Source organism: Neospora caninum, chromosome XII (genome assembly GCF_000208865.1).
Source record: "Neospora caninum Liverpool complete genome, chromosome XII".
Lineage (NCBI taxonomy): Eukaryota > Apicomplexa > Conoidasida > Eucoccidiorida > Sarcocystidae > Neospora > Neospora caninum.
The window spans coordinates 3,946,270-3,972,901 of record NC_018398.1 but is presented as its reverse complement, the minus strand read 5'-3'; the positions used below and the strand labels follow the sequence as shown (position 1 = coordinate 3,972,901).

General features: G+C 53.0%; 3 protein-coding genes across 3 annotated transcripts; 2 read left to right on the top strand and 1 right to left on the bottom strand.

Moving 5' to 3' along the window:
- On the top strand, positions 1–7,573 carry NCLIV_065260 (putative zinc finger (C3HC4 RING finger) protein; the record flags this gene model as incomplete). Its single annotated transcript, XM_003886077.1, has 11 exons — positions 1–209; positions 769–923; positions 1,209–1,255; positions 1,551–1,631; positions 2,295–2,512; positions 2,838–2,898; positions 3,383–3,435; positions 3,850–3,897; positions 4,212–6,765; positions 7,102–7,189; positions 7,419–7,573. The coding sequence occupies 11 exons, from the start codon at positions 1–3 to the stop codon at positions 7,571–7,573; spliced, it is 3,669 nt and encodes a 1,222-aa protein (XP_003886126.1).
- Positions 7,574–9,037: 1,464 nt separating this feature from the next.
- NCLIV_065250 (Pc13g14410 protein, related) lies at positions 9,038–14,074 on the bottom strand (the record flags this gene model as incomplete). Its single annotated transcript, XM_003886076.1, has 7 exons — positions 9,038–9,191; positions 9,421–9,819; positions 10,151–10,340; positions 10,660–10,783; positions 11,293–11,482; positions 11,800–12,080; positions 13,682–14,074. 7 exons carry the CDS (start codon positions 14,072–14,074, stop codon positions 9,038–9,040), a joined length of 1,731 nt encoding a protein of 576 aa, XP_003886125.1.
- Positions 14,075–17,304: 3,230 nt separating this feature from the next.
- On the top strand, positions 17,305–21,146 carry NCLIV_065240 (Fructose-1 6-biphosphatase, related; the record flags this gene model as incomplete). Its single annotated transcript, XM_003886075.1, has 8 exons — positions 17,305–17,402; positions 17,934–18,087; positions 18,535–18,643; positions 18,983–19,143; positions 19,353–19,442; positions 19,875–19,967; positions 20,353–20,452; positions 20,902–21,146. 8 exons carry the CDS (start codon positions 17,305–17,307, stop codon positions 21,144–21,146), a joined length of 1,050 nt encoding a protein of 349 aa, XP_003886124.1.
- Between the last annotated feature and the right edge of the window lie 5,486 nt (positions 21,147–26,632).

The following is a 26,632-nucleotide window of genomic DNA, read 5'->3' as shown; positions in this document are numbered from 1 at the left end:
ATGATTGTCATTGACGACGACTCGCCGCCCTCGGCGGCACCGGACGGGAAGGAGGGATGCTTCCCGGCCAAGCGCGCGAGCGAGAAACGCGAGGAAGACGAAGAGGAGTGGATTCAACGCGGAGGCTCGAGATGCCCCATTTGCTTCCTGGCCCTTTTCAAAGACGTCGCAGCACTCATGGGCTGTGGGCACACTTTCCATCTTCCTTGGTACGAAAGAGAGACGAAAGGAAGGGAAAGCGAGAAAGAGCATGAGAGAAAGGGAAAGACCGGGAATGCGAGGAAGACAAAGGGAAGGAAAGAGAGAGAGGAAGAGAAAGCGAGAAAGGAACACACACGAAACAGAGATCATCATGACGAAATGTACTCGACGTGTTGTGTGTCGAAGGAAGGCGACAGGGCAAGCGAAGACCACGCATGCATGCACATATACATATGTATGTATATATATATATATATATATATATGTGCATCTATCTGTGTATGAAGAGAGAGACAGAGGGACCAACGTTTGGAGACCGCGTGGAGCCAGGGTGTCTTCCAAGAGACCCGGACATTTTTTTAACGTCTTTTATCTCTCCCCTTTCTTCTAACCGTCCGTCTCGTTGTTTGTCTCCGGTGCCCTCTTCCTCTCGCTCTTGCCTGGTCCACTTCCTGTTCCCCGCCTCTGGCCAGTCTCGCAGTCTCCTTGCCGTGCGTCTGCTTCGTGTTCGCCTTCGATTTTGCTTCTGTTTCCTCTCGCCTTTCTCCCTGGCCGACGCTTGTGCAGCATCGAGAAGTGGTTCAAGCAGCGGGGCGGCCGAGCGCAGAAGCCTTCCTGTCCGTACTGTGCAAAGGAGTATGCTTCTCGCCGGTACATTCTCTCGCTTCACTTTGATCTTCCTGACCCTGCAGCTCGTGTCTCGTCTCTCCCATCTTCCTCGAGTAAGGCGCAACCCCCCACTTTGAAACGCGTTTCCTCTGTCCTATTTGTATTTGGGCTCGCTGTTCTTGTCCTCTTTGCGCTCCGCGTTCTTTTCCTTCTCCGTGTTATCTCGGTTTGTTTTCTCTTCCTTTTCCCTGTCCTGTTTTCGACGCTTTTCGTTCGCACTCGCGCGCGCTCAGCTTCGTTCCCGCTTTGCTGACTCCAGGCTCCTTGCGGTGCCTCGGCTGTCTCGTCTCGTCTTTTTACGGCTTCTGTTCGCCTGTGTGTTTTCTTCGCGATTTCAGGCGCTGAGAACGAAGATCCAGAGACCAGGATCCGCAGACTCGAGATGGTCAGTAGATGCCGTTTCCGGAACGGACGTTCTGTGCATCCTGTGCACATGTGGCTGATTCTGCGTCGAAAGTTTCTCTCTGCCCCCTGGGACGCTCCCGCGTTTCGCGCTGATATCTTCTCTCCTTCCCCTCGACCTCCCTCTCGACTTCTCTCTTCTTCTCGCCTCTCGAAGTCTCTCCCTCTCCGCCGCCTCCCGCGCAGCTTCGTTTCCATTTCTGGCGCGCCACTGCTCGCCTGTGTTCACCTCGCCTCGCTCTTTCTCCTGCTCTCTGCGTCTCGCACTGGACTCTCAGGAACTGAGGGAGGAGCGCCGAGAGAAGCTGGCCGCGCGAGAGGAAGCGACTTCCCGAGCTGCGGCGGTCGAAGCCCTTGAGGTAAATGCCTTTCTGGACCTGGCTCAAGCACTCAAAAGCCGAAAGGCAAAACAAAAAGCGAACGGCACAAGCCAGGCAATCCCGTCTCTGTCGACTGTCAAAAACCCGAACTGGAGCGAAGGCCACGCGGAGTTTCTCACGAGGCGTCCGTCCTGTTGCATATGTCGCCCACGAGCCTGGTGTTGGTGATTTGTTTTTGTCGGCTCGTCTTTGTCCTCGTTCTTTCAGGTCCATACGTCTTCTGCTGTCATCTGTGTGTGTCACCTTCCCATCTTCGCCGAGTGCTTCTCTTCGGCCTTTCTAGCGTTAGCAGTTTGTTTTGCCTTTGCGCCTCCTGTCTCCCTCCTGTCTACCTCCTGTCTACCTCCTGTCTCCTCTGGGTCGTGTCTCTCTTTCCCTCTCCCTCGCTCTGACCGTTTCGCCCTCTCTCTGATTTCTTCGCCCTCTGCATAACCTATAAATGCTTCTTCAGCCATTCAATGACTGTGCTTACCACGGGGAATTGGAAACAGAATGTCAAGATCTTTGCCTGGAGGTCTGTTACGTTCCGTAACCCCTCCTCCACCCCTCTTTCAACCTGCGCGTTCCCCCTTTCCCGCGCATCTCTGCATGGAGCTGTCCTGGTTGTATCCTTCCGGCACGTCTTCTTTGGTTTTCCTGCAGGCTCGGGAGGAGGAGCTCGTGCGTCTTCTTCGCTCTGAGGAGGAACAGAAAACGAAACTGGCCTCTCGTGTAGAGACTCTCGAAGAGGCACGCGTCCGTGAAGAAGAGAGCCGCGAGAACGCCTTCCGCACGTACGAGGAGAATCGACGCGTCCTGGAAGAAAAATACCAAAAGCTCGCCAAAAAGTGCCAGACTCTTCAGCTTTTAGCGACAGTTGTGTAAGTTCCAAAAGGCGTGTCTCGACAGTTTCTCGCTCCGTCCCAAGCTGGGAAGGTTGTCCCTTGTCCTATTCAGATCACGCGTGTCTTCTGGTACGTTCAGATCCAGCAAACGGCAAGGGGAAGTGTGTCTCAAAGGATGCTGCGGTCGACTTTGACGTCGCGTCTAGCGGTGCCGCATTCTCCGTGGATCCCCGCGCGTCTCTGGTGTTTTTCCGCGTGGCGTGTGTTTTCATATCGGCCTCCGCTGTCGCCTCCGCTCGTCCCGAGTGACTCAGCGTCACTGCATGCAGCATTTCCGGGTTCTGTCTCCTTGCGTCGTCAGGAAGGAAGACCGAGCCGACGGAGCGACGCTGCTGGACAAAATTCGAAAGCTCTCCGGACTGGTAAACGGCGGCCACGTTTCCGCAGAGGGTCGTAGAGAAACAACCCGGAGGAGAGCGAATGCCAGCGGGAGGGGTCAAAGAGAAGGAAAGAGAAGCTGCGAGCCTCAGGAAAGGCACGCGAGTTCGGGAGGAGCAGAGAGACTGAGACTGGGCGCAGGGGTGAAGACGTTCGGACTAGGCAGGGACGAGAGAGAGAGATAGGCCCTGCGAGAAAACGAGAGAGAGATTCGGGAAGGGAAGACGAGGGCCAGGCCAGCGAGCAGAAGAGAAGATGGGTGGGCGCAGGAAGAGGGACGACAAATGAACGCGGAAACAGGAGAGAATCCGCGGAAGCACGGCGGGGAGGTAGTGGCGCGGAGTCGCAGCAGAAAAGGACGAAAGCCAGCGATGCAAGGAAAACTGCAGAGAGACGTGGACGGAAAAAAAGAGGGACTGAAGGTCCGTGAAGAGTCGGCGAATCTCCTGCGGGCCTGTTTTGCTGCAGACTGCCGATGAGAAGCTCGCACGTATTATGCCGCTCGTCGAGTTCCTCAAAAGGTAACTGGGCGAGACGGAGAGCCGCCAGAAGAGAGAAAAGCGAAGGAAGACAGGACCGAGGAGGCGAGATGGAGACGGAAGACAGAGATCAAGGGGAACGCTGGAAGAGACCAGCCGTGGGGGGCTTTGGGCTGGGTTCTCTGCGGCCAGTGAAAAGCTGCAGGGGGAAGTGGCAAAGCGGAACAAAAGTATTCGACCGCTTCCGTGTCCAGTTTCCCACGTTTACCTTCAAAACGTGTTTTCACGATGTCGTCTTTGCCGAAGCCTGCCGGTTCGCCGTCTTTGCTCTCTCTCGTGTGCATTTTTCTGTTCGTTGCGGTCCCGTCCCGCGATTCTTCTCTCTCCTGAACCACCCGTTTGCGCTTTGGTCCTTTCTTGACGGTGCTGTCTTCCCCGCCACGCGCGTATGCTCAGGTCGAAGGCTGCGCGGACCGAGGAGATGAAAAAACTGAAGAAGGAAAAGTGCGTATGGACGAGCATCGGCTCGTGCACGACAACATTCTCTCTCTTCTCTCCGTGTTTTGAGGAGGCGCGAGAGACGTGTTCACACGCATTTGCTGGCTTTTCCTGCTGTTGCCTTTCCCTGTCTTCCACTTTTCTCGCGTTTTTCGCCTCTGCCGGTGTCGCATGTCCAGACTTGTTTCTGCGTGTTTCCTCCCTTCGCATCCCTTGAGTTCTGCCTCAGCCTTCCACTTTTCTTTCCGGTGTCGACGCATTTGCGTCACCTCTTCGTTGGTCTCGCCCATCTGTGCTCTTGCTGTCTCTGGTTTCCTCAGTTTTCTCCTTCGACGGAAACTCAGCGGATCTGCGCTTGCCGAGGCGACTCGAGTCGGGCCTCCGAGCGAAAGCAAACGCGAGGAGACGAGCGCGGCTTCCTCCACAAACATACCAGAGAGAATCAAAGAAGAACAGCGAGATAAAAGGGGTCCCTCTCTTCCTTCGTCGTCTTCCTCGGCTTCGTCATCCTCTTCTTCAGCCTCATCTACTTCTTCATCCTTTTCTTCAGCCTCGTCTTCTTCTTCATCCGTGTCTTCATCGTCTTCGTGTCCTCTCATAAAAAGTCGGTCTGACCGGCAGAGAGAAGAGAGGCGAGGCAAAGCAGATGTTCCGCTCCCATCAAGCAGGCAGCACACGCGCCTTCCGCCTGCTCCGCCCTTTCCTTCTCTGTCTCGCCGAGAGCGCGCAGCAGGCGGCGACGAGCCCCGGGCGTCTCGGGCGGCGATCCTCGACGAAAGGGTGCCGAGGGATGTGGCAAAGTGTCGAGCGAAGCATCGACCGGGCGACGCCGAAAGAGCCGTGGACGAGCGCAGAGGCGACAGTGACAGCGAGGGTGGGGAGCGCAGAAATGGCGAGATCGAAAGACAGGGCGGGAGAGAAGGCTTCGCAGGCAGACAAGCGAACCGCGAGAATCAGGATCAGGAGAGACGCGCCGCAGAAGACAGACGCGAGGAGTTCCCTTCGGATTTTGCTGGGGCGTGGCTAGTCGGTCGCCCTCAACGGGGCGACGAGCGGCTGAGTGTCGAAGAGGAGGAGGAGACATCTTGGCGGAAACGACGACGAGACGACGACGAGGATGATCGAGAGACTGCATTTCTGTTTTTTAGGAGAAGGCGAGCTGGGGATGGTAGGACGCACGTTCTTTCGAGAGATCTCAGACGCGCCGAGGCGAGTCGCGAGGAAGTTAGCGGGCCATCATCTCCGCGCGTCTACCAAGTGGAAGACGCGGCGGACGCAGAGGAAGAAGAAGGATGGCGGCGAAGGAGACAAAGGAGACAGCAATCGACGGAAGTTGGTGCACACGACGTACAGGGTGGAGGAACACAAGACGAGCACGAGCAAGATGACGAACAAACGCAGCTGAACAGCGAGGTAGCGTCTCTGCTCGAAGACCCTGACACAACGGAACAGAGGGGAGAACCTGGGGCCTTTCCTTCGCTCCACACACGCCCGTCCCACTGTGAGTCACCCTCTCGTGTATTGAGCGCGAGCGGTAGAATCCACCGTGTCGCCCACCTCTCGTCTGCCTCGGCATCTTCCGGGTCCTCCTCTTCGAGTTCTTCCTCTGCCACTGCGCCTCCGTCTTCGTCTGCTGTTTCCCCTCCCTTTCCTGTTGGGTCGGCTTCCACTGCTTCCGGCACTTTTGTTTCCTCCGCGTCGATTGCCTCCTCTCAGTCTTTTTGGCCTTCCTGCGCCTCTCCGCCGCTGTCGCGCAACGCACAAACTTCGCCAGCTGCCGCCTCGGTCTCTCCCCAGATCGCACATGCATCGTCCGAGCACGTGCCCGACGGCGCGCGTCTCGCCTCTTGGGGCGACTGCCCTCGGCGCAAAGAGCAGATCGGAAGATTGTCAGCGCGCGCGTGGCCAGCGGGGATTTGCGCGTCGCCTTCCTCTGCAGCACGAAGCAAACAAACTGCGTCCAGTGTTCCTTCCTTCATTGCTCACTTCCTGAACTCGCCGTCGCCTAGCGCCGAAAAGCAGCGAACCAGAGACCCAGAACTTCGCGACAACGGGGAAGAAAAGGCCTGCGCTTTTCCCGGTGGAAACGCGCAGGGCCCCCCTTCTGTCTCAGCTGTACAGACACCCCAGCGAACGTGCTCCAGGGGCTCCTCGCGTCGGTCCGTCTGGCAGTCAGAGAGTGCAGAGTTGTCGGCTGAAGTCTCTGGAGGAATCTCCGAAAACAACACCGACGAGGCGCGGGGGCCTTTTCCTGCAGATGCAACTTCCGCTAGGGCGGTGGTGCAAATCGGCACTGTGCACTGTGGAGGATTCCTGGAGACTGCTGCGGTGTCTTCGCCCTCCACCTGGGCCCACCCAAGCGCGGCAGCAGGCTGCGCGCCCACCACAGTTGACGAACGGAGTTTGTGTCGTTCACACTCTACGGTGCCGCGTGCTCCAGACAATCCTTGTGGCGTCACCACCCCGAACATACTCAGAGAGTCGAGGCGCTGCGCCTCGCCGTCGGGTGTTCGTACACCTCAAGACACCCCAGAGGCGAAACGGGCGGGTTCCGCATCACGTGGACGGCCTGCCGAGGATACCAGCGGGCAGAGAAGAGCGCCACTAACGAGGGGCCCTCGCGTCGTGGAATGTGTCTTTCGTAGATGCGATGCACCAGAGAGACATGAAGAAGTGGAAGCTGGAGAGGCAGACGATGTCAGCTGCGAAAGTGACCAAGAGACGGTTCGAGACGGCCCGTCGGACACGACGGATGGCAGCTCAAATGAAAACCTGAAAAACGAGGTGATGCCCTCGACGTCCCGAGATGAGCGAAGGAAATGGGGGTCTCTGCAACCGTATCGCCCTGAGAGCTTGAATGCGGGATTCCCTTCGGTAAGCTGAAAACGTTTAGCGTTGGAAACCGCTTTATGCAAGTGCCTAATCTCTACCTTTAGAGATTACTCAAGTGGGATTGACCACCCCCGTGATATACGCTACACAAAGGGCCGGTGCGATCTCAGTTGTAAGGCCCGTTCGTCAGGCTGCGTGCGCGCTCACATCTTGCTTCAGAAGAGGAGTGGCAAACATTTAAGGGTATGCCGCCGTTGGTGCAGGTGGGGTATCGACTGTGGTGTTTGTTTCCCCAGCGAAGAGAACTATGGGGGCGAGGAAGGTTCAGTTGTCGCGAAAGCCGCCAGGCGTCTCTCTCATGGGGAAATTTGGCTGCAGATGTATGTACTGCGACGAGTGTCCGGCTGCTTCGATCTGGCGGGGCCTTTCCCCAGTTCGACCCCAAAAGGTGATAGGGCCATCAATGGTAAAGGCTGTGGTATGCTTTGAGACGTGTTGATGCAAAGCTGTCAGTCGCCAGCCGACTTAAGGAAAAACGCTTCTGGGGCATGCTTGGCTCAAACGATGAAATCGTTTTTGGTGGCAACGAAACACCGCAATCCTTGGCAGAAACGTCAAGCATTGCTTGCGACGCCGACTCTGCTGCGCCTAACTGTTTCCCTCATCCCGTTCATGTACTGTGTTTTTTGTGTCAGAAGGGAGCGCCGGGCGGGCGGTCTCGCCGCCGACATCCCACGAAAGTGAACAGCCCAAGGTCGAGTGGACGGAGCTCCACGGAGCCGGGGGTCGGCGATCGGAACCGTCACGACCCTCGGGGTGTATCTGCAGGTTCTCTCGCGAAGCTGCCTAGTCGCTCTAGGCTGTTGCACCCGACCAGAAGCTCTGTTGCACTAGGGTCATTAATGAGAGGGAGATTTCAAGTTCAAGGAATTACTTTTGCGGGGAAGAATTCTGTCGAAAAACGGCTGTTAAACTAATGGCCTGTGGCGTCGCCGTGAACACGCCCGCGCTGCCGTGGGACTGGAGAGCGGCGCTTTGGGGTGACGAGTTTCAGACGAAGCGAGGAAACAGGAGGATGTCTACAGAGTGCGTTACCCAACCAGGACGGAGAGACTGTCAAGACCCGGTTCTGAAGCCACGCATGTAGCGACAACAGTCTTCACCGGCGTGATCGGTAGCTCGTTGCATGCGTCTGCAATTTGGGAACTCGTCGGGGATGTCTTGCGTGTTGCAATGCAGATATGTGCACGATACAAGAGCGTTGTAGGTGGGTATATTTTTTCCTGGGGACCTTCCACAAAACTTAGGTACTGTAACGAGTAATGTATCTGGCGTCTATGTGTGTATACTCACATGTACCACGTACGCATTATATGTGATACACACATGTATACGTGCAGATTCTGTTGCTCGAATTAATGGATCTCGAGGAGGTAATGCTCCTGAGTCACGACAGAGGGTCTGATTGGCAAACCGTGCGTACTCGGTTACTGGATCTTCTGCCTCAGCACTACGTGCAGGTGTCGCTGTGCGATGTTTTATATGCTCATGTCAACGATGAGTTCTTGGCAGCGGAAGCTTCCGTACTTTCCCCCGTTCTCTTTCCTACAGCATTTCGTCTTCAGCACGTCACACTGCGGTGCTGTGGAACAGATATACATGTCGCAAAGTGTCCGTGTCTTCTGCATCGTCACGGACGGGTGAACGGAGCAACTGTCGGTCTTGAGAGACTGAAGGCCGGAAATTTATGTCCGCACACACGCGTCAGCATCGCTGGTGAACTGACTGCGAAAACAGGGTTATTCTTTCAACTTCCTAACTTCGTTGCAACACACCTTATGAGCCACCGAGCGAACACATATCCTCACAGAACCAGTGTACCGTGTTACAGTGGTGAGTTGCACATGTGTGGAACAGGAGGCATAAATATAACTTATTCGGCTAAACTGAGCCAAGATGCTCAACGGTGGCGTTCGCGCCATGGTTGCGATAAAAATGATAAGTCAGTATACGCAATTTCCCAAGAGTTGACTTCCAGAGGCATGCTCGAGTCTGCGCATATATATATATATATATATATATGTATATATATATATATATATATATATGCGCGGGTTCGCAGACGGCAGCGCTAAGATAGAATCTCCAGAAGAGAGAAAATAGTTTTGTTTCCGTGAAACTCAACACCACGCAAAGAGTTCTCGAGTAGCTTCCGGGTGAATCCCCTCTAGCAGCATCCACTTTATCTCATCATTCTGATGCATAAAACCCGAGGAAAGGAGTTGGGCTGAGCCGCCGATGTTGCGTAGAGACTCTAGAGCTTGCAGGGAGTCGTAGTCGTGTTTTTTCTTCGCTCCGGATGCAGAATGTATTGAATATGCTCAAGGTACCCTGGAGGGACATCCATTCGATTTAAAGGCTCCATTTTCGTCGAGTTCAACAAGGCTTCGTACACTCGGCCGTCGTACCTGCACATATACCCGCACGTCGAGTTGAATGAAAGCTGGAGCACCGCGCTCTCTGCGCACTGGGACAGGGTCCAAGGCACTCACACGATTGTTGCCTCGGTCAAAAACACGCCTCTAGGCAAGTCGAAGTGCTTGCGATGGATAAAGTAGGGAGAGCGACAAAGACGTGTGTGCCGGAGAATTCCGCGCGCGTTTGTGCTTGGACAACGCTTCGCAATCCCGTTCTCACCTGCCTAACGCAGAGTTCAACAACTGGTCTGGGATCCAAAAGGCGTCAGCAATGGCAACGGCATTCGGGCGGATTTTTCTCAGAACAGATTTGAAGGCAACCATCAGGCCGTCGTGGTGATCAGGGCCAAGAGCTCTTGTAATCACAAACTCCCCAAAATGCTCATCGCACCACGAGTGGGCGAGGCACAGCCACAAATCGACCCAGACTTCCCGCACCTCATCACGCTCAACACGCTTCACCGCTTCAAGAAAGAATTGCAAAACAAGAACTTCAGCATGCGCCGTACCCAGACGAGTGAACTCAACCTTGACCATATCTAGGGCTTCCATCATGCCTTTTCCATTGCTCGTCTCCGCCGCAAACTGTTGCGCTGCCTTGTAGACCAACCCACACGATCTGCAAACACAGCAACAGTCTCGCCTACAGCCATATATATGAATATTTGTACTCACAGTATGGACAAAAAACTTTTCTCGCGCTTCCACGCTATATACACTGTATGCATGTAGACACACGCATTTTATTCTGCATGTCCATATTCGAAAATACGTGTCGGTAGAGCTGGTAAGCAAAGGGCAAAGCCCATACAACCCCCATTGAGCGTTTTCAAGTAGAGGGTGATGCCTAGACGCACTCGGTAGTTGTTAAAGCAGCGCGAAATAGCATCTTCAACGGGTAATGGAGTTTCTTCAATGCCGTGTTTCCCTCTCCCACGGCCGGCACCCACCTTCTCTTGAAAATCTCCAAAAGCCAGTCGAGATCGAACCAAGGGGTGTTTTCAGGAGCGGGAGGCTGATGATCTCCAAAGGGGTCGAAAGTATGAATATATTCGAGGGTGGTGCCAATAAGCGAGTGTTTGGGGGCTTTGTTAGTCATTCTCCTTTGGACAATTTTCAAGAGCACGCGCGCTGTCTGGACTGAAAGAACGACTCTATCACCCTAAAGAACAGCAAAGAAGAAACGGCGTCGTGGAGTGGAAAGCAACGCGTGTGGTTGTCTCAGCGTGTACTCGACAGTGGTGCCAGACATGGAGCGTTTTGACGCTGCATCGCCTTCCTTTGGAGAGGCTTTTCCATAGCAACGCAAAGAACTAAAAGACCAGCAATAGATAACGTTGAGCCTTGCGCACATTAAATCATACACAATGACGTAATTAAATATGTACCTCATATGTGGCGACCGGCACGAAGTTAACGAATTGGATTGGGATGCCTGAAGCAAGCAGAAATCCATGACCTCCGCAGGCCTTTCTGCACTTTTCCATTCCGTCTGCTACGGTCAGAGACATCATCGCTTTGAGGCAACTCGTCACTGCATGTATTTCCTCAAGTTTCGACAAATCGCCCTTCTTAGAGTCCTCCTGGAAGGAGAAAGCACATGACAACAAGGGAAATGGAGAAAATGGTGATTCGAGCTGCCGACGGAGGTCGCGACATCGTTTACACGAGCTATGACGTGCCTCGCATTACGCTCACTCCGTGAGATGAAAGCTGTACAGTTACAACGAAAGGATGATTTAGCCGTGACACCCATGAGAACCGCGCTGACTACCGGTGAAAAAGAAGGCTCATCGAAAACTCAGAACAAACAACAGACACCAAGCGATTCTCCGCACCCGAACACAGGTCCACCCTTCCACACACGATATAGCTTTTTCGGGCGCCGCCTAAACGCAGATCTGCGCAACGTACATCAGTGTGTCCCTATATAAAATCGATACATCTCTGCAGACGGAGATAAAGGCCTGTGAATAGAGGGATCTGTATATATATATATGACAAGAAAAAGCTGGTATAGCCAAAACACATCTGAACGCGTTTTTCTGAAAAGAGTCTCAGACCTGCTCTCCTTTCTAAAACGTAAGCTTACGATAAAGGCGTTGTAGAATGAATCCATCCATATCCCCGTGACAGTGTACGCAACAGCTGCCGCGAGGAGTGGAAACAGGGTGATCTGTTGAGTGCTGTAATCCAAAACTTGAACTTCTGCTTCCCGACTGTTGTCCATGCTTTCGGGCTTCTTCAAAGTCATCGGAAACTGCCGCCGAACGGCACTATACCTGAGGGCGGCGCAAAGGCATCGACACGACAATGGTGTTGTCCAGAAAGGCCATGCTTTGTTCACGTTATGATTCCCAACACAGCGTCAAACCGAGCTGTACGCTACAGTCTACGTACGTACAATGGGACAAATCTCTGGCAAAAACTACCACACTTGCTGGTTAAGGCATAAGACATTCAGTTCCAAAGATGCGTGTCACTGCCCGTTCCTGTAGCAGATCAACGAGGGGGACTTGCCTCAGAAACAGATGTCAGCGAGAGTCCTTTACAAGCCTGAACTGGCATTGCTTGTCCAAGATTTTTCGAACTCTCTCACCGAATGGCTATCACGACGCTCTTGGCAAGCTGCGGTCCAGCAGCCATGATGATTTGTTTCCGTGTGAACGTCATGGTGCCGTACATGAGCTTTTTACTCCCCAACGGTTGATATTTTCCGTGTCTATCCACATGGCAATACTTCATCAGCAGGTTTCTGCGTGGTATTCGTACGTTGCACAGCTGAACACCGCCATTGTCCATGCTGTTGTAGCCAAGCTTTTTGCCAATGTGAAACAACGTAACCCCAGGGAGACTTTCGTGAGTATTTAAGTCACGGACCTGGACGAAGGAATGAGTTTGCAAATGACAGGAACCAACGACACGGAATTTCGAATTCATTCCTGACCGCAAGCGGTTGCTTTTCTACGGATTTTCCATGATGCACAACGCGACACAAAAGAGAATAGCAATGCTGGTACATTCGCTATAAATCCATCGTTATCACGGATACACACTAGAAGGCACAAGGATGCATACGCCGATTATATACAACCGGAAACAAACTGGTGCACTAACTGTGGGTACGTTGCCAAGTACAAGCGGGGCAGCTTTTGCCTAACCTGAAGGATGAAAGGGTGTACTCCGTAGTCTTTGCCATGGATTCGAAGACGAGCCATGCATACACAGTGCGTACACGATTTCGCCAGTCCGCCCGGCCACCATTTCGTTGACTGGAGGGAGGGAGTGTTAAGAATCCACTCGTCAGTCTTGTCATCAAAATCGGCAGTAGTTTCCAAACCTGAAACATTCGACCCATGAGCTAACTCCGTCTGACAGTAGGTGCCTATAATCCGGAAATCCTTGGCTAGTGGAACCCAATACCGTGACTGAAAAAAACGACACACCCAACAATCGGACACGTTTTGCCGGCCGTTGTCATCCGACGACGGAGCGGGAAAACTTCAGGGACGAAGCATGGAAAGCCGCCGCCTGCTAAGCATAAAATTCGTGGCAGTTAATGTCGCTGGACCCGGAAAAGGTTTGTTACCAAATACCATTAGAATGTGATACGTTTGGTTGCAAACGGTGGTAGTCAGAAACGATACAGATTACATTAAACGAGTCCGGAAGGGAATTGCTTCCGTATGGCACTGGCCACTGCCAGTCCTTTGTCTATGGATGAATTAGCTAAGTAGCTTCGTGTATCAGTTGCCATGCCTCTTGATGCATGTATGGAATGCTGTAGTTACGTGTGAGGTACGCCAAATACCATATGAAAGCATCAGCATTCCACACGAGAGCACAGTAGACATATCTGGGCAGAACTGTCGAGTTCTGACTTCATTTATGGGTTCAGCGAAAGATCGATATATCGCGTATAACTGAGACACCGCTTTGACTACTATTTGGCTGCTATACATTTCACATCACACTAACACATTTACGTCATGGGAGTCTCGTGCCCGGTCGCCATGATTGTTCCATACAACAAGCCGGCGACTCACATCCACGTCGTGTCAACCGGCAGTAATAGAGTTCTACCGTACCGGAAAGACTCTCTGAAAAGCAACGCAATGCCTGCGGCATTCATTGTCTGCGAAAACTTAGTGTCGCTCCGACGGGAGGCGCCATGGGTCCTCCTTCCAGTTTAGCGTATCTTTCATCTGGCCCTATCTCCTGTCAGTTCAGTGTTCTCTACACACGAAGTGCTACATCTGCCCACATGTAGACTGGCAAACTATTAGATCTATTCGTACGGATATCTATAAACGGCTATGATCAAACGCGTTGTGCATGTAAGTCGATATAAACAGAATTACATTTACGTAGCTGTACTAGTATATTTGGGATCAAGGGCAACGGTGCAAATTGAATGTTTCCTGTACAGCTACACGTTTTTCATAATATAACGTCTTCTCATCATAAAACGGTTCCCTCACCTGCTCTTCATCACACATGTTCTTTAGCGTTGGGAGGAACATGGTTAGGTGAAGCATAATAAACATATCTTCGCCAGCCAGGACCTGAAGAGGACCAATAGCGTCATCACGGTCAATCAACTTCAGCTGGCGAATGACTTTCACAACTTCCTCCGCTAGCCAGCAGCCCCGGACATACTGTTGTGTGGTTCCGTCTGCCGACCACAAGTATCTCAAGTCAAAGGCTGGATTCCGGGCAAGAGCCGAACGGAGCTTCGTTAGGACTGCAAAATTCTCTCGACCATACAGTGCGTAAGTGAAATCCGGAATTCTGAATGAACATCTTTTCCTCTCGTACTCCAAATCTGGATGCACTACGCACCCGTCCAACTCTGTTGTTGCTGCCCCACTCATTGTTGCGTACGTGGATGCAGAATGGAATATACATATAAAGTCTCAACGTGACAAAGCAATTTCTGCTGGGTATACGATGCTGGGCTACGTTCGTGCCATCACATCTTCCCTCTGAACAGGGATCGAGAAGCGGTGCAACAGAACGTTTCGAGAACGGCTGAGTCCAGGACTTTCTTTGGTACAGGAGATGGTAGTCCTTCACGGGAAAAGACGAGTGGGAAAAAACGGACATGAAAAACGCCAACCAAGAATATTTCTTCCGAGAGACTTCTGGAAACAGTCACGGATTTGCGTAATCACCATCCGATTTTAGACCGCACGGCATAGTTCCTGCTGTTGTCTCTGAAGTTCGATTCTAAATCACACTTTAAAACCAAAATCGACCGGTAATGCTAACAACACACCTTCCGAAACCCCCCAGCGAGCAGCCGCTTTGGTATTAGGGTAGCCGACATACTCTACATGGTAAGCTCAAACATACTTTATCGACGTTACCCTAGATTGCATAGGCTACTTTCCGAACGCATCACATGACTTTGTACAGCAACAATATAACGGAGCGAAAACCGTGTAGCCCCTGAAACTGACATGTACCAGACGCACATTTCGAACCGCTCGACCAGCCGTAACATGCCTCGTACGTAGCGCTTTTGAACAGCCGTATATGGCCAGGAAACTCGCGTTCGAGTAGCCAAAAACCCTCGCCAAATAGGGAAGGCAGATGTAGGCGGTCCCGTAGATCCTCCTCGCTGGAATAGGCGTTGACTGTGTTGCCAATAGAGACGACGTACACAACGAAACAGCTGGTGTCAATAGATGACGGGCCCTGGAGGAACAGTTGTGGTTGGCCGACTGTGGACTGTCAAAACCACTTTTTTGCACGGCGTTTTTGCCCAGGAGGTAGTCAAGAAAACTAGAATCTCTCCTGGGACAGCAGCACTCGCTGTGACGCCCAGGTATCGACAGTTTCTCGGATGCAGGGCAGAGATAATAGTAGTGTTCCTCCATCCACACCCCGACGAGGAACCATCGCGCAGTTAGGGGGTGCTGGAATAAGAAACGTGATCAGTGTTTGTGGTTGAGATTCGTTAGGAAGACAGTCTGAACTTTGTACGGTGATGGGCCGCCGGTAAGGTGAAGTGCAGATGCAAATTGAAAATGAGCAGCATCTTCGGAAGTATGATAGTCGGTGCCGCGCAGCTCGTCTGTGGTCCTCCAGCTGGGTTCAAAACGTCGTGAGACATATCCGTCCATATCCGATGTAAACGTGAGAATGTATTGTAAAGTATTTCCTTTAGTACGAAAGGACCACGGAAATTAAACCTATCGTGGTTCAGTCCGCAGCCTCCAGCACCATGGTGAATCGTTTTGCAAGGTGCTGGATCATCGATGCCCACCGCGAGCAAAAATGACATATTCGGTGAGTCCTTTTAGGGATCTTTTATAATCAACAATCCACGCACGCCTCTCAAGGGAATATCACCTTCCAGTACATAGAAGTTTTTGAAGCGGTAGCAACGCACCAGACAAGGATTGAAGCAAACGAGATCGCCGGAAGCCAAACAGTATCTTCAAATGACGAACTACATTCCCCTGCACCTGCAAATCATTGAACTGGGGACGGAGAGAAATAGGCTCTTTGGCTAGTGACGTCGCACATCGCACCCGATGTTTGGGGAGCTTGCCACAATGAAACACACTCACTCCGAGGTTTGTTAGTTAGACTCGCCGTTGCACTGCCCAGATTTCACGGCCAGTGTATTCTATCTCCGTGCGTACCCTGCGCGCCTGAGCTGGACTTATACATTCTGCCGTGACATAAAAGACCGCTTGTTATCCTATCGGACAACCCCTCTCTACAAAGGCGATATGTTGCCAGTGGTACCACTGTGGCAGTGGGTTGCTGCATATTCCCTAACCATGAACACTGAGACGGTACAAAACCCTATAGCGCGACATGACCACACTTTGTTTGACAAAGACGGGTAAGGGAAGGAAACTGCGTTGCAATTTCTGTCTCAGACTTCCTCGTTCTCCAGTAATCCATCCCGCAACTCCTGCACCACCTCTTCGTACACGCGTTCTCGACCAGGTGGGTCGTCGACCTGTTGCTACCCATCATGATTTGCGGAAGCGCTATTTTCCGTCACATCTCTGTGGGTACGTTATTCGAGGTAGCCCCGTTGTGTCCCCACTCTCCTTTCAAATGCCTCCATCGTTCTGCTAGGGCCACCTCAACGTCACCATTGCTAGCTCCTGCCGATAGATGTAGTCCCGTGATCCGTGCGAGCTTGAGCGGTTGCTTTTGCCCTCACAGCATTCTCTGTCTCACTTTATCGCGGATATTCATGGTTGGAAGCCACATCTGCGTACGCGCGTCCTACGAGTCGTCCGTTTCGCAGATGCCAACGGTTGGGTACGCGCCTTCTGTTTCGTGTGTCACATACTGAAGTGGCCTGACCCCAGTCAAGCACGCGGCCCTCGCGCGCTCGACGTGCAACATGCCAGGGATACCGATGCTTTGATAGACACAACTGGATGCTGTTTTTCGCTGATAAGCAGATCTCCATGTAGTAGAACATTACGCTAGCTCCCAGAAGCTGACTGGAGATTAGTGCATTTCGCAAGTCACAGGCCCCCCCCAAAGGCAGGAGCAAGTGAGACACCGAGCACCGCACACGCCACTCCCCGGGAACGCGCAAGCAACAACGCCGCGTACGGTTTTGCATAAAGAGCTGCGGAATCCAGTGAAAGGCTACACCGAAGCTTTGCTTTAGAGGAGTTGTTTCTGGTGTCCTCAATCGCCGCTCTATCGCTCTTCCGTTGTCGTCTTTCTGTACGGCCCTGCTTTTGCAACCAAGGTTCTCTTAACTCTTCGCCGAAGACGTAAAGCAGCATTGCTCAGGGATGAAGTTGAGGCCACCTTTTTTTCCTGTGAGAGAAGGAAACCGACGTTCAGATGAAGGTGTCTGTATACGCTGCGCTCGCACTGAGAACGGTGTGATGTGTTGGTGCTTCTCTCATTTCGCTCTACGCTTGCGCATGCATGTTGCCTCGGGGAACAGTACTATCGACGCTCTGAGGGCGTTGCGTAGACGAGGCCCTGACCTGTTGTGGGTACAGACAAGAAAAAAACTGCACAGATTTTTGCGCTTCACTGAGGAATTTGGGTTTTTGTCAACCCTTCTGAACACCGTTTCTCTCCTTTGTTTCAACGCTTCCTGTCAGCCATGGCGACAAATGCACAGCCGATCCCCGAACTCGGGGAGTTCATCATTGCGAATAAGGATAAACTCCGCAATACTGGACAGGAGTCAGAAATGAACAGGTGAATCTTAGATGCACGGTTGATTTTTTTTGTATTTCGTCCACACTGTCTCCCGTGTCTCGTGAGTGCTGCTGGCCTGACTGCAGCTTGTATAACACAGCGGGGTTGGGCGACCCCCGGAAAAAAAACCCGATCGGTGCTGCTCGTGGATTTTCTCACGTGCCGACATCGGACCTGCATTTGGAAGAGAAATGCTTCCGCTGTCGTGGCTACTTGCTTTTTACAATGGGGAACCGTAGAGACGCCCCTTGCCTGGCATCCCTGTCTCTGGTTTGGCTGCTGTCTCCTTCGGTTTGCACTTCGACTCCGACCCAGATAGACAAATGCGAAGGATGTATCAACTGCTCGCGCATACGTTATTTGGCGCAGAGACCCACACCTTTCGCGGACGGTTTTGTGTTTTGAACCCCTCCGCGAAGATGCGTTCGTGGTGGTGGCCAGTATCCCGGTGTGAACAGGATCTGTCTATAAACCCCGCTGTGCTTTGCCCATTCAGCTGCGCGTTCGCCGTCTTCTGTGCGTGGCCTGCAGGCTCTTGACTGCGATTAAACTGGCAGCGAAAGTCGTGAATCGAGAGATCAACAAGGCGGGTCTTGCGGATATCTTGGGCGCAGCGGGCAATCAAAACGTCCAAGGAGAGGAACAGCAAAAGTTGGACGTCTTCGCCAACCATAAATTCATCCAGGTAGACAACGTAACCAATGTTTACCAGCCCTGCCTTACTTCTTGCACGGGTTCACGCCGGATGGAAAAGCAGTGTTTTTGAGGAATAGACTGGGTCCGCGCCAAAAATACTGCAAGTCACCCGGCGCCCTCGCGTACCCTCATCGACACCATCTGATTCAGAAACAAAGGACATCCGTGCTGATATTTGCGGGGTTCCGAGAGTGTTTGCCACCCCAGAGGAAAGAAACTGGTAGCTGCCTGCCCACTTCACACACGTAACGGTATCTTACGTGCATGCGAACTGCGGTGCCTCGTCTTGGGGAAAGTAACACCGCCCGATCGCTTATTCGTGTTGAATCTTTACTCGTTTCAGCCAAGAAAACGGGTTGCGATCCATAGTACGATGAGAAGGTTTCTCGTCCGTTCTTCAGACGTAGGGTTTGCACGTGCTGCGCGGACTTCCCAGGCTCTCGTCAATCGCGAAGTCGTGTGCGGCATCTGCACGGAAGAAGACGATGATTTTATCGAGGTTAACAGGGACGCACACTTTGTGATGCTTATGGATCCTCTCGATGGTAAGGCGAAGTCTTCCTTGGGTTGTGTATGCACAGAGAGCCCCGTAGCCGTGCACTGCAAATGCGCATGAAGCCTAGGGGATCGTGGACGATGTTTTTTGTCTTGACGAAAGCGGCATTTCTGCCGTCGACGAAACACCGTTGAGAATGCATCTCGCATTGGCTGCTTTTGGGTCTTTAGCCAACCCCTGTGTCGCGAATCTCGCTCCTTACAGACGTTCCAGATTTGGTTGTCTCTCTCTCAAATCCTCAACAGGTGCTTTGTGCACTCTCTTTCCTCTCTGCTTCCCTGTGTATGAGTTTGCTCGCGGACAATGGTTTGACCGACGTTGTCCACAGGTTCCTCAAACATCGACGTGAACGTCTCTGTGGGGACGATTTTCTCCATCTACCAGCGTGTTTCCCCACTGGGCTCGCCTCCCGAGATGCGCGACTTCCTCCAACCAGGGAACGCACAGATTGCTGCGGGTTACGTCTTATACGGGTCTTCTACGATGCTTGTAAGTCGACACCAGACGAACTGCTTGTCTAGTGTAGCGGCACGGCAGGCCAAGAGCTGAAGGGACCGTTTTGGGAGAGGAGTGGGAAAGAAGGAAGAAGATGGGGAGAGGGATTCACGCGAGGAAAGCAGACTCCAGAAAGAGCGAAGGAGAGGCAATTTGCGCCACGCTTTCGTAGCATGGCACGGTGTGTTTGGTGCACTGCACAGGTTATGACGACTGGCGATGGGGTCAACGGTTTCACTTTGGACCCTTCTCTCGGCACATTCTTCCTTTCCCACAGAGGCATGCGATTCCCGGTGAGTCCCCCAATTGGGTTAAGTTCTCGATTGCCCTCCTTTACGAACACTGCGTTTGAACCAGTCGACTCTGGAACGGCTTTCTCACTTTTCCCCGTAAGGTCGAAGTCGCGCTCGAGTGCGGGGCGGGAGCCATAACCTGGTGCGCAGTCGATGACGCTGAGCGCACGGAGTCGTGTAACTTGAAGCGCAACGGTGCCTGGGCTGCTGCGGCACGTGCACGCCCTCAGCTGACAGAGACACCATTTACGTCTCGAACGCTGCGTGCATAGGGAACGCAGGGGCGACGCGGCGCCTCGTTTCTCTCCCGGACACCACGTGCTCTGCTCTGGCACACAGCGGAGTATTTTCTGGGCACGTCACTGTGGACCGGTCACATACTCCTTCGCTACAGAGGACGATGCTCCGTGGTCTGCTGCGGTTGTTCTCCAGGAGAAGGCTCGTATCTATAGCGTGAACGAAGGCAACTACCAGGCGTTCCCAGAGGGTGTGAAGAAATTCCTGGAGGAGTGCCATGACGATAAGGTAGGATTCACTTCCAGAGCGCCGTAAATCAAGCGATCGACAAGCACATCTGTTGCCGGCAAGCATGCGAGGTTCCGAACTTCGGGGAGCATTCGTACCGCCCAGGCCCTCTTGGGTGTCTCCGCGACGTCGAACGGCTTCCAGCATCATATGCTTGCAAACCACTTGGCTGTGTGTGTCGCATACGAACGGCGGGTTTAAATCCGAACCCGTGTGAAAGACGTGTGTGATTGCTGTGACGGTTTCCGAGCTGGGCCCCCGCTCGTTTTTCCCCTGGATTTTGTATGGAAGCAACATAAAATGCAATACATAGCATCGTTTTAATGTTACATCAAAGACGTCGTAACGTCCAAGTAGCTACGATTCCTTTTTTTTGCTACTGCAGACTGGGCCGTTTTCACTACGTTACATTGGCAGTCTGGTCTCCGATTTCCACCGGAACCTGCTGCAGGGAGGAATCTACATGTACCCCCCAACCAAGAAAGGTACGCTCGTGAGCAGGTATCTAGAAGACGAAGGAAGCCTGAGCGACAGTGTCGGTACGACATCAAGATAGCTCTTTTCGTTTTACTATTACCAGATAACCAGATATGGTGGACTGCAGATGAACCGAAATAAAGCCAGAGCGTTCTCGTCATTTAGGAGGCGACTAGAGCATTCGACTCGGAGGATCCTTTCGAAAAGGGGCCCGGCGCTATTTCTTTCGATCCACACAGAAAGAGTCAACGTCACGCAGTTTGGTTACCGCTTCCGCTGTAACGTGTTTTTTTCCCGCCGGTGGACAATGTCGGATACTTTCGTGTCCACTGAGGTATTCGCGGCACATACACGCGTCCCGTGATGGCGTGGCACATGGTGCTTAGATGTAAGTGGGGCCGTTTGTTCACTTGGCGTCGTCCCTGTCCTCACTTTTTATCATTCGTCTTTTTTGCAGACAAAAAGGGCAAATTGCGGTTGTTGTACGAGGCGAACCCTATGGCGTTCCTCGCGGAGCAGGCTGGGGGAAAGGCGACTGATGGATTCGATCGCATCATGGACATCCAGCCGTCAGAGCTGCACCAGCGCGTTCCGCTCATGATTGGGACAGCGAGGCTCGTCGACCGTCTCGATGCGCTCATGGCCGAGCATAGTCCGGAGTGCCGCTTGCATGCCAGCTGCGTGGGTACTAACAACGCGTAGCAAGGCAACACATACCGAAGGCAGGGCCCTCCTGGCAGGAAAGAGGAACCCGGGGAGGGACTACTAAAGAGTCGCGGGATTCCACTGGCAGACACTTGAATGCAGGGCTACCTGAGATAGCTAAGCCGTTCGTGACACGATCGACGGCCACCACTTCCTAGTGTATTTTGCAAGTCCGTTCTTCGTTTGAGGCGATGCGGTATGGAAGATATTTTTTCACCTGTAGATTAGGAGAGAATGGCTCCCAAGGGTTCTGCACAGAGAGGTTGTATCCTCCGTTACTTGCTTCGTAGGGGAGTTTGTGTATCGCCATACGCATCAAGTCATTCGCTGTTTTCTCAGGCCACGTTTTGGAGGTGCTGTGTCGCAGTGGTGTTGACGGGCAGCGCTGGGTTCACATGGATATGTGTGAACAGTGTTTTTGATGGAGGAAACATCGCCTCTTATGTGTGCGTGCATTCAACCGCCCGGCGCAACTCTACATACGAAGAAATAAACAACACAGCCTCCGACGTTTCTTTGACGTGTGAACGCCTGTGCACGTAGAACATGGCCTATCGGCCAGCTATATCGCCAGGCACACACTCTATTCTGCCGCGAGGACAGTCGGGCCGTCACACATCTTCGGGAAAGACAAGTTGACTGACACATCTCAGTGGCTTTTCCTAACCACTGCGAAGCATTCTCTGCTGTGGCGCCCCCAGTCCTTCCCCGGGCACCTGCCTAGGCAGTGGGAGGTGCACTTGCCGGTAAGACTGACCCGCCTTCCAGCAACAGGATGAGTAGGCCAGCCGTATCCAGAAGCTCGCCACCGAGTCACTTCTTTGTTCTACCGAGAATGCGGAACAGTTGGGACACCTAACAGTTTTCCAGGACATTGCTGCGAGATGACTCGTCTGTTTAAGGATTCCCATCGTCGGTCCCTGAACAAGGAAACTTTAGGCCACCCTGAATTCTGTGAGCCCGCTGAAGTGCAGCGTTTCACTCGCTGAAGAACTCTCACAACACACTGTTGACCGGGTTTGCTGTACAGGTGTAGCCACGGTTTGCCGTGAGCCGGTGGTGTGTCTGAACGCGGCAAACGAAAGACGAGGTAACAGCTGATGGTGCACTCGATGCTTCAGAAATCGTATGGCGCTGTTTAAACAGCCAGCTTTGCTTGGCCGCGGTACCCACTTTGGCTGCTGCAAATGCAGAAATTCTACGATCTAACAGGGTCCTTTGGCCAGCAATTGCACCTCCCTCGGGGTTTGCCTCGTTGGCGGCACACCAGCCGGTCCTGATTTGTTGAGTCTGAAACACAAACACCCCATGGCGTGCGCGACAGCGTATCCGTTACTCGTTAAAAAAAAACACCAGCAGTCATTTTTGCAGAGCACTCTCGGGGCACCCTTATGAAGCTTCCAGAACGTATCTACAGCCACCCTGGTACTCTTATTAAACAATACATATGCCTCAGATACGGCAACAAACTGAATGAAGCTGTTGTTTTCGGACAGCAGCGTGTAACAAGAAAAGACCATGACTCACTTGGAATTCGTGTTTTGCTGTCGAAAAGCGCCAAAACTCTAACACGTCTGGCCCGAGACAAAACAAAAACCGGATAAGTTTGAAAAGCCACTGCAGAGTACTGGCCGCTGAGTTGGGGATTGCCTCTCATGCAGTGTGTGCCCCACGGCGGAAGGAATTGGCGAAGTATAGAAACCCTGAGCACACGTTTTTCAATCTGAAAAAATGCACGGGCAGTCGCTGACACATTGCTCCATCTGCCGCCGTCCCGGCCTCTGCCACAGGCAGATGCCATGAGCGATATATGGTCCGGTGGATCCTCGGTATCACAGGAAACACGTTAGTCCCCTCTGCTTGGAACGTCTCAACGGTGAGCATTGACACAAGCGATCTAAAGCGAGTCGATGCCGAATTACGGGACCCGCCAAGACCGCGTGCACGAAACTCCAACCGAGGACCAGTTCCCACGAACGCTGGTAAAACGCTAGACTCTACCTCGACGTGTAGATGCGGAGCTATGTCGCAAACGTACATGCGCACAGCACGGATTCTTTTAAAAAAATGACGTAGGATGTTGCTGCAACGCTATCCCTGCCTTCCGCGTAGAAACTCAGGAGCCCCTCCATTCTTGACATGACTCGATACGGTATGCCTTGCGGAGTTATGCTCACTCTGTCGTCTCTGCAGGCTCACGACTACTGTTGCGATCATTTTTTCTTCATGACTGTGGCATAGACAGGTTCCAGTTGCCACCTGCCGCCACCACCGGGGCTGGCACCCCCACGACCACTATGTCCGCTCCATTGAAGCGTCGCGTATACCGAGTTAATCGGTTCGCCTCCCGGCTCGGGGCCAGGCCTGTGTTCCCCCACGCTCGCTTCGGCTGAAGAACTCGGACCAAGCGGCAACGGGCCAGAACGGCGGCCAAACGAAAGGGTCGCGTAAGGCGATTCGTTTCGTGGAGGCGCCGGCCTCGTAGAGGGCGGAAGATTAAGGTCAGCGCGGACTACCGTCGGATCATCAGCTGGGGATGGCCCATGCGGTTCCGATTCTGGAGATGGAGTGCGTGAAGGGCTTGATGGATGGCTAAATGGAGGCAGGGGAGCCCATCCTTTGTCGCCAGCAGGATGCCGGCGCCTTCTGGGAAGACCACTCTCTGCGATTCCTCGAACTCCAGCGCCATACCTGACAAACGTTCCAAATATTGGCTCTTCCTGTTCTTCCAGCGGAATTGGGTCACGCGGAGGAACCGGCGGAATTGGGTCACGCGGAGGAACCGGCGGAATTGGGTCACGCGGAGGAACCGGCGGAATTGGATCACGCGGAGGAACCGGCGGAATTGGATCACGCGGAGGAACCGGCGGAATTGGGTCACGCGGAGGAACCGGCGGAATTGGGTCACGCGGAGGAACCGGCGGAATTGGGTCACGCGGAGGAACCGGCGGAGGTGAATCACGCGCCGGCGCTACGTGGTTATGTGGACGCGGGGACCCCGCCTGGCGTGGCGTGGCACCCCCACCGCCCTGGAAACCCGAGTCCTTCCCTTTCCTTCCAGGAATGTGTGAAGGTGATTCCTTTTTTTCCTGTGAGGCTATCACTGACCCGATGTCGCTGACAGAGAGCAAGGCAAAGACGGCACACAGGGCAAGGCGTCTGCCTGCCCCCGTCGAGCTTTTGTTTCTTATCATCTCATTCACCGGTCTGCGGGGAGCGAGACAAGAAACAAGACCAGTTAGCTGTGACATGAGTAGCCGTTACAATGGGCCACAACAAAAAGACTGGGCCTCAAACGTCGTTGTATTGTATGACAGAACCGTCCTGTTGTGTGAGACAAAACCAACTGTCGCGGCACGATCTCTGTTACAAAAGTAACGGCCACAAAAAAAGATACCAGCACGCACTACCGCTCAAACCTGGAGTACCCCTCCTGTGGTTGCGCGGCAAATGGCAGCGTGTCTGTTTCTGGCCATACCACCTCGCCAAGCGGTCGCAGAGCGCGCGTGAGGCTCACACTGTGGGAGGCTCGGCTTTGCGACGGCGATTTGGCCCGTAGAGTCACTTCTTCATTGGCTGTTCGTTTGTCTCCAGGACACGCGTAACATCGAGGAACCGTGTCTTTTTCCGATACAACTCTTGGTTCTCTCTGTACTTTCGAGGGGCGATGGCCGGTTAGCGGAACATTTCCTCAGGAGTTGGAGGCTGGGTTCGTCGGCACGAAATGTTCAACGGTCGAACAGAGTTGGAATGAGATTCCACCGATCCGGTCTTTAACCCTGCATGACATACGGAAACTGCTAGCCGCACATAGCCACGTGGAACATAGTTTGCAGCTGCCTTGGGGTGGTCATCGCAGGTCTCAAGCGGTGTGGTGCATAGTGACGCGGTGGAGTAGCGGGCACTCCGAGCCGCTGATCGACACAGATCGAGGACAAATAATGTCTTCAAAGCTCAGCGCTGATAAAATGAGAAGGCCAGCAGAACAGCGACATGAGGGCGGGACGTGCGTTTCTCATCCCTTTACCCTTCGGTCTTCAGTGCCATGGAACACCAATTTATCGTGTGATTCGTGGCACGCTGTCTGCCGGAACCTTTCGCTGCAGAATGCCTGAAGCGGGTGTGCGTGCGCTGGCAAGCCTCTGTCGTCCTGCTGGGATGATATTTACAAGTTGTTGCCCACGGCAGAATTGCCAGTGCCTGATACACGCATTAATCATTAAACGGAGAGCGTGGCTGCTTTCCCGCATGGTAAATGCGTTTGTTCTAGGACATGCTGAACTCGCCACGTCAGGCTGCCCCGTGACGACGCTATATCAGTGATTCAAGATGATGAATCATGTTTCGCCGGAGTGTCAGGAACCTTTTCATGGGCGGCGACACTAACGGCAAACTGCACCGTGGCAACAGTTGCCACTTTTCCACGTGCATCGGCCTCCTATTTCCATTTCATTCTGGCTGCAACCGTAGAAACATGAGTGAGAAGTGTTCCGGCACGTGGAACGGATCCCATCACTGGTTCAAAACTGGCATCGCACTTCACAAGTTTAAAGCAAAATAACTTTGGGAAGAGCTAAGCGTGACAGGAAGACAATTTAAGACCAAACAAGGAGCTCTGCTGAGCGGTGGCCCGGAAGCAGCCTAATAAAGTAACACAAACCTCAATGTAGCTGGTGGCATGAGAGAGTTGAATAGCCTCGCGGTAAACTTCGAATCTTCGATCGCGTGAGTTCACATAATTTGCGGCACCGTGTCGCTACGACAAATAAGGATCAAATATCCAATAAGCAGCTCAGACTGCATGCGCTGATGCAACCGGATGCCAGAGTGTCCACGAATCCACTGCGGCCACCAGTATTCCTGGAGGCAGGCATGTTTCCTTGCGGAAAAACTGCGTTGGTCGATGGCTTCTGTTCACAGTGTGTGTCGTACATGTGACCGGCCTTTTGTTGAATTCAGCGGCCGTGTTACGAGCTACGTTGGTCGTTACGATCAACCGACCAGTGACAGCCAGCCAACTGCACACACCGGACCAGCTGCAACGGAAACCAAGGGGCTTTCATTCTTCCGCGAACAGCTGCCATTTAAAGTTTAAACGACTCAACAAACGCCAAATCTGTACATAAGCCCCCCAAACAACCCGGAATAGCAAGGCAGTCCCATCTTCTCCAACGCCCAAAAGGTTCACTCTACTTACGTGCTGGGGGATGATTACGTGCATGGAAGCACGTCCTTGGGTTGACTGCATGGAAGCACGTCCTTGGGTTGACTGCATGGAAGCACGTACTTGGGTTGACGACTACCTACACAAAATTCCTCTTCTGGCGTTGGCAGCAGTCAGCCAATCTACAATGCCTTGGTGAGGCAGCCGCAATGACGGACCTGGGTACTTCATTCATTCACCTCACAGTTGCATCAGCGGAGCCAAAACATATTCGGACGCGCTGCCCATTTCCGCCTCCAGCTCTGTACTTGCCTGCGAT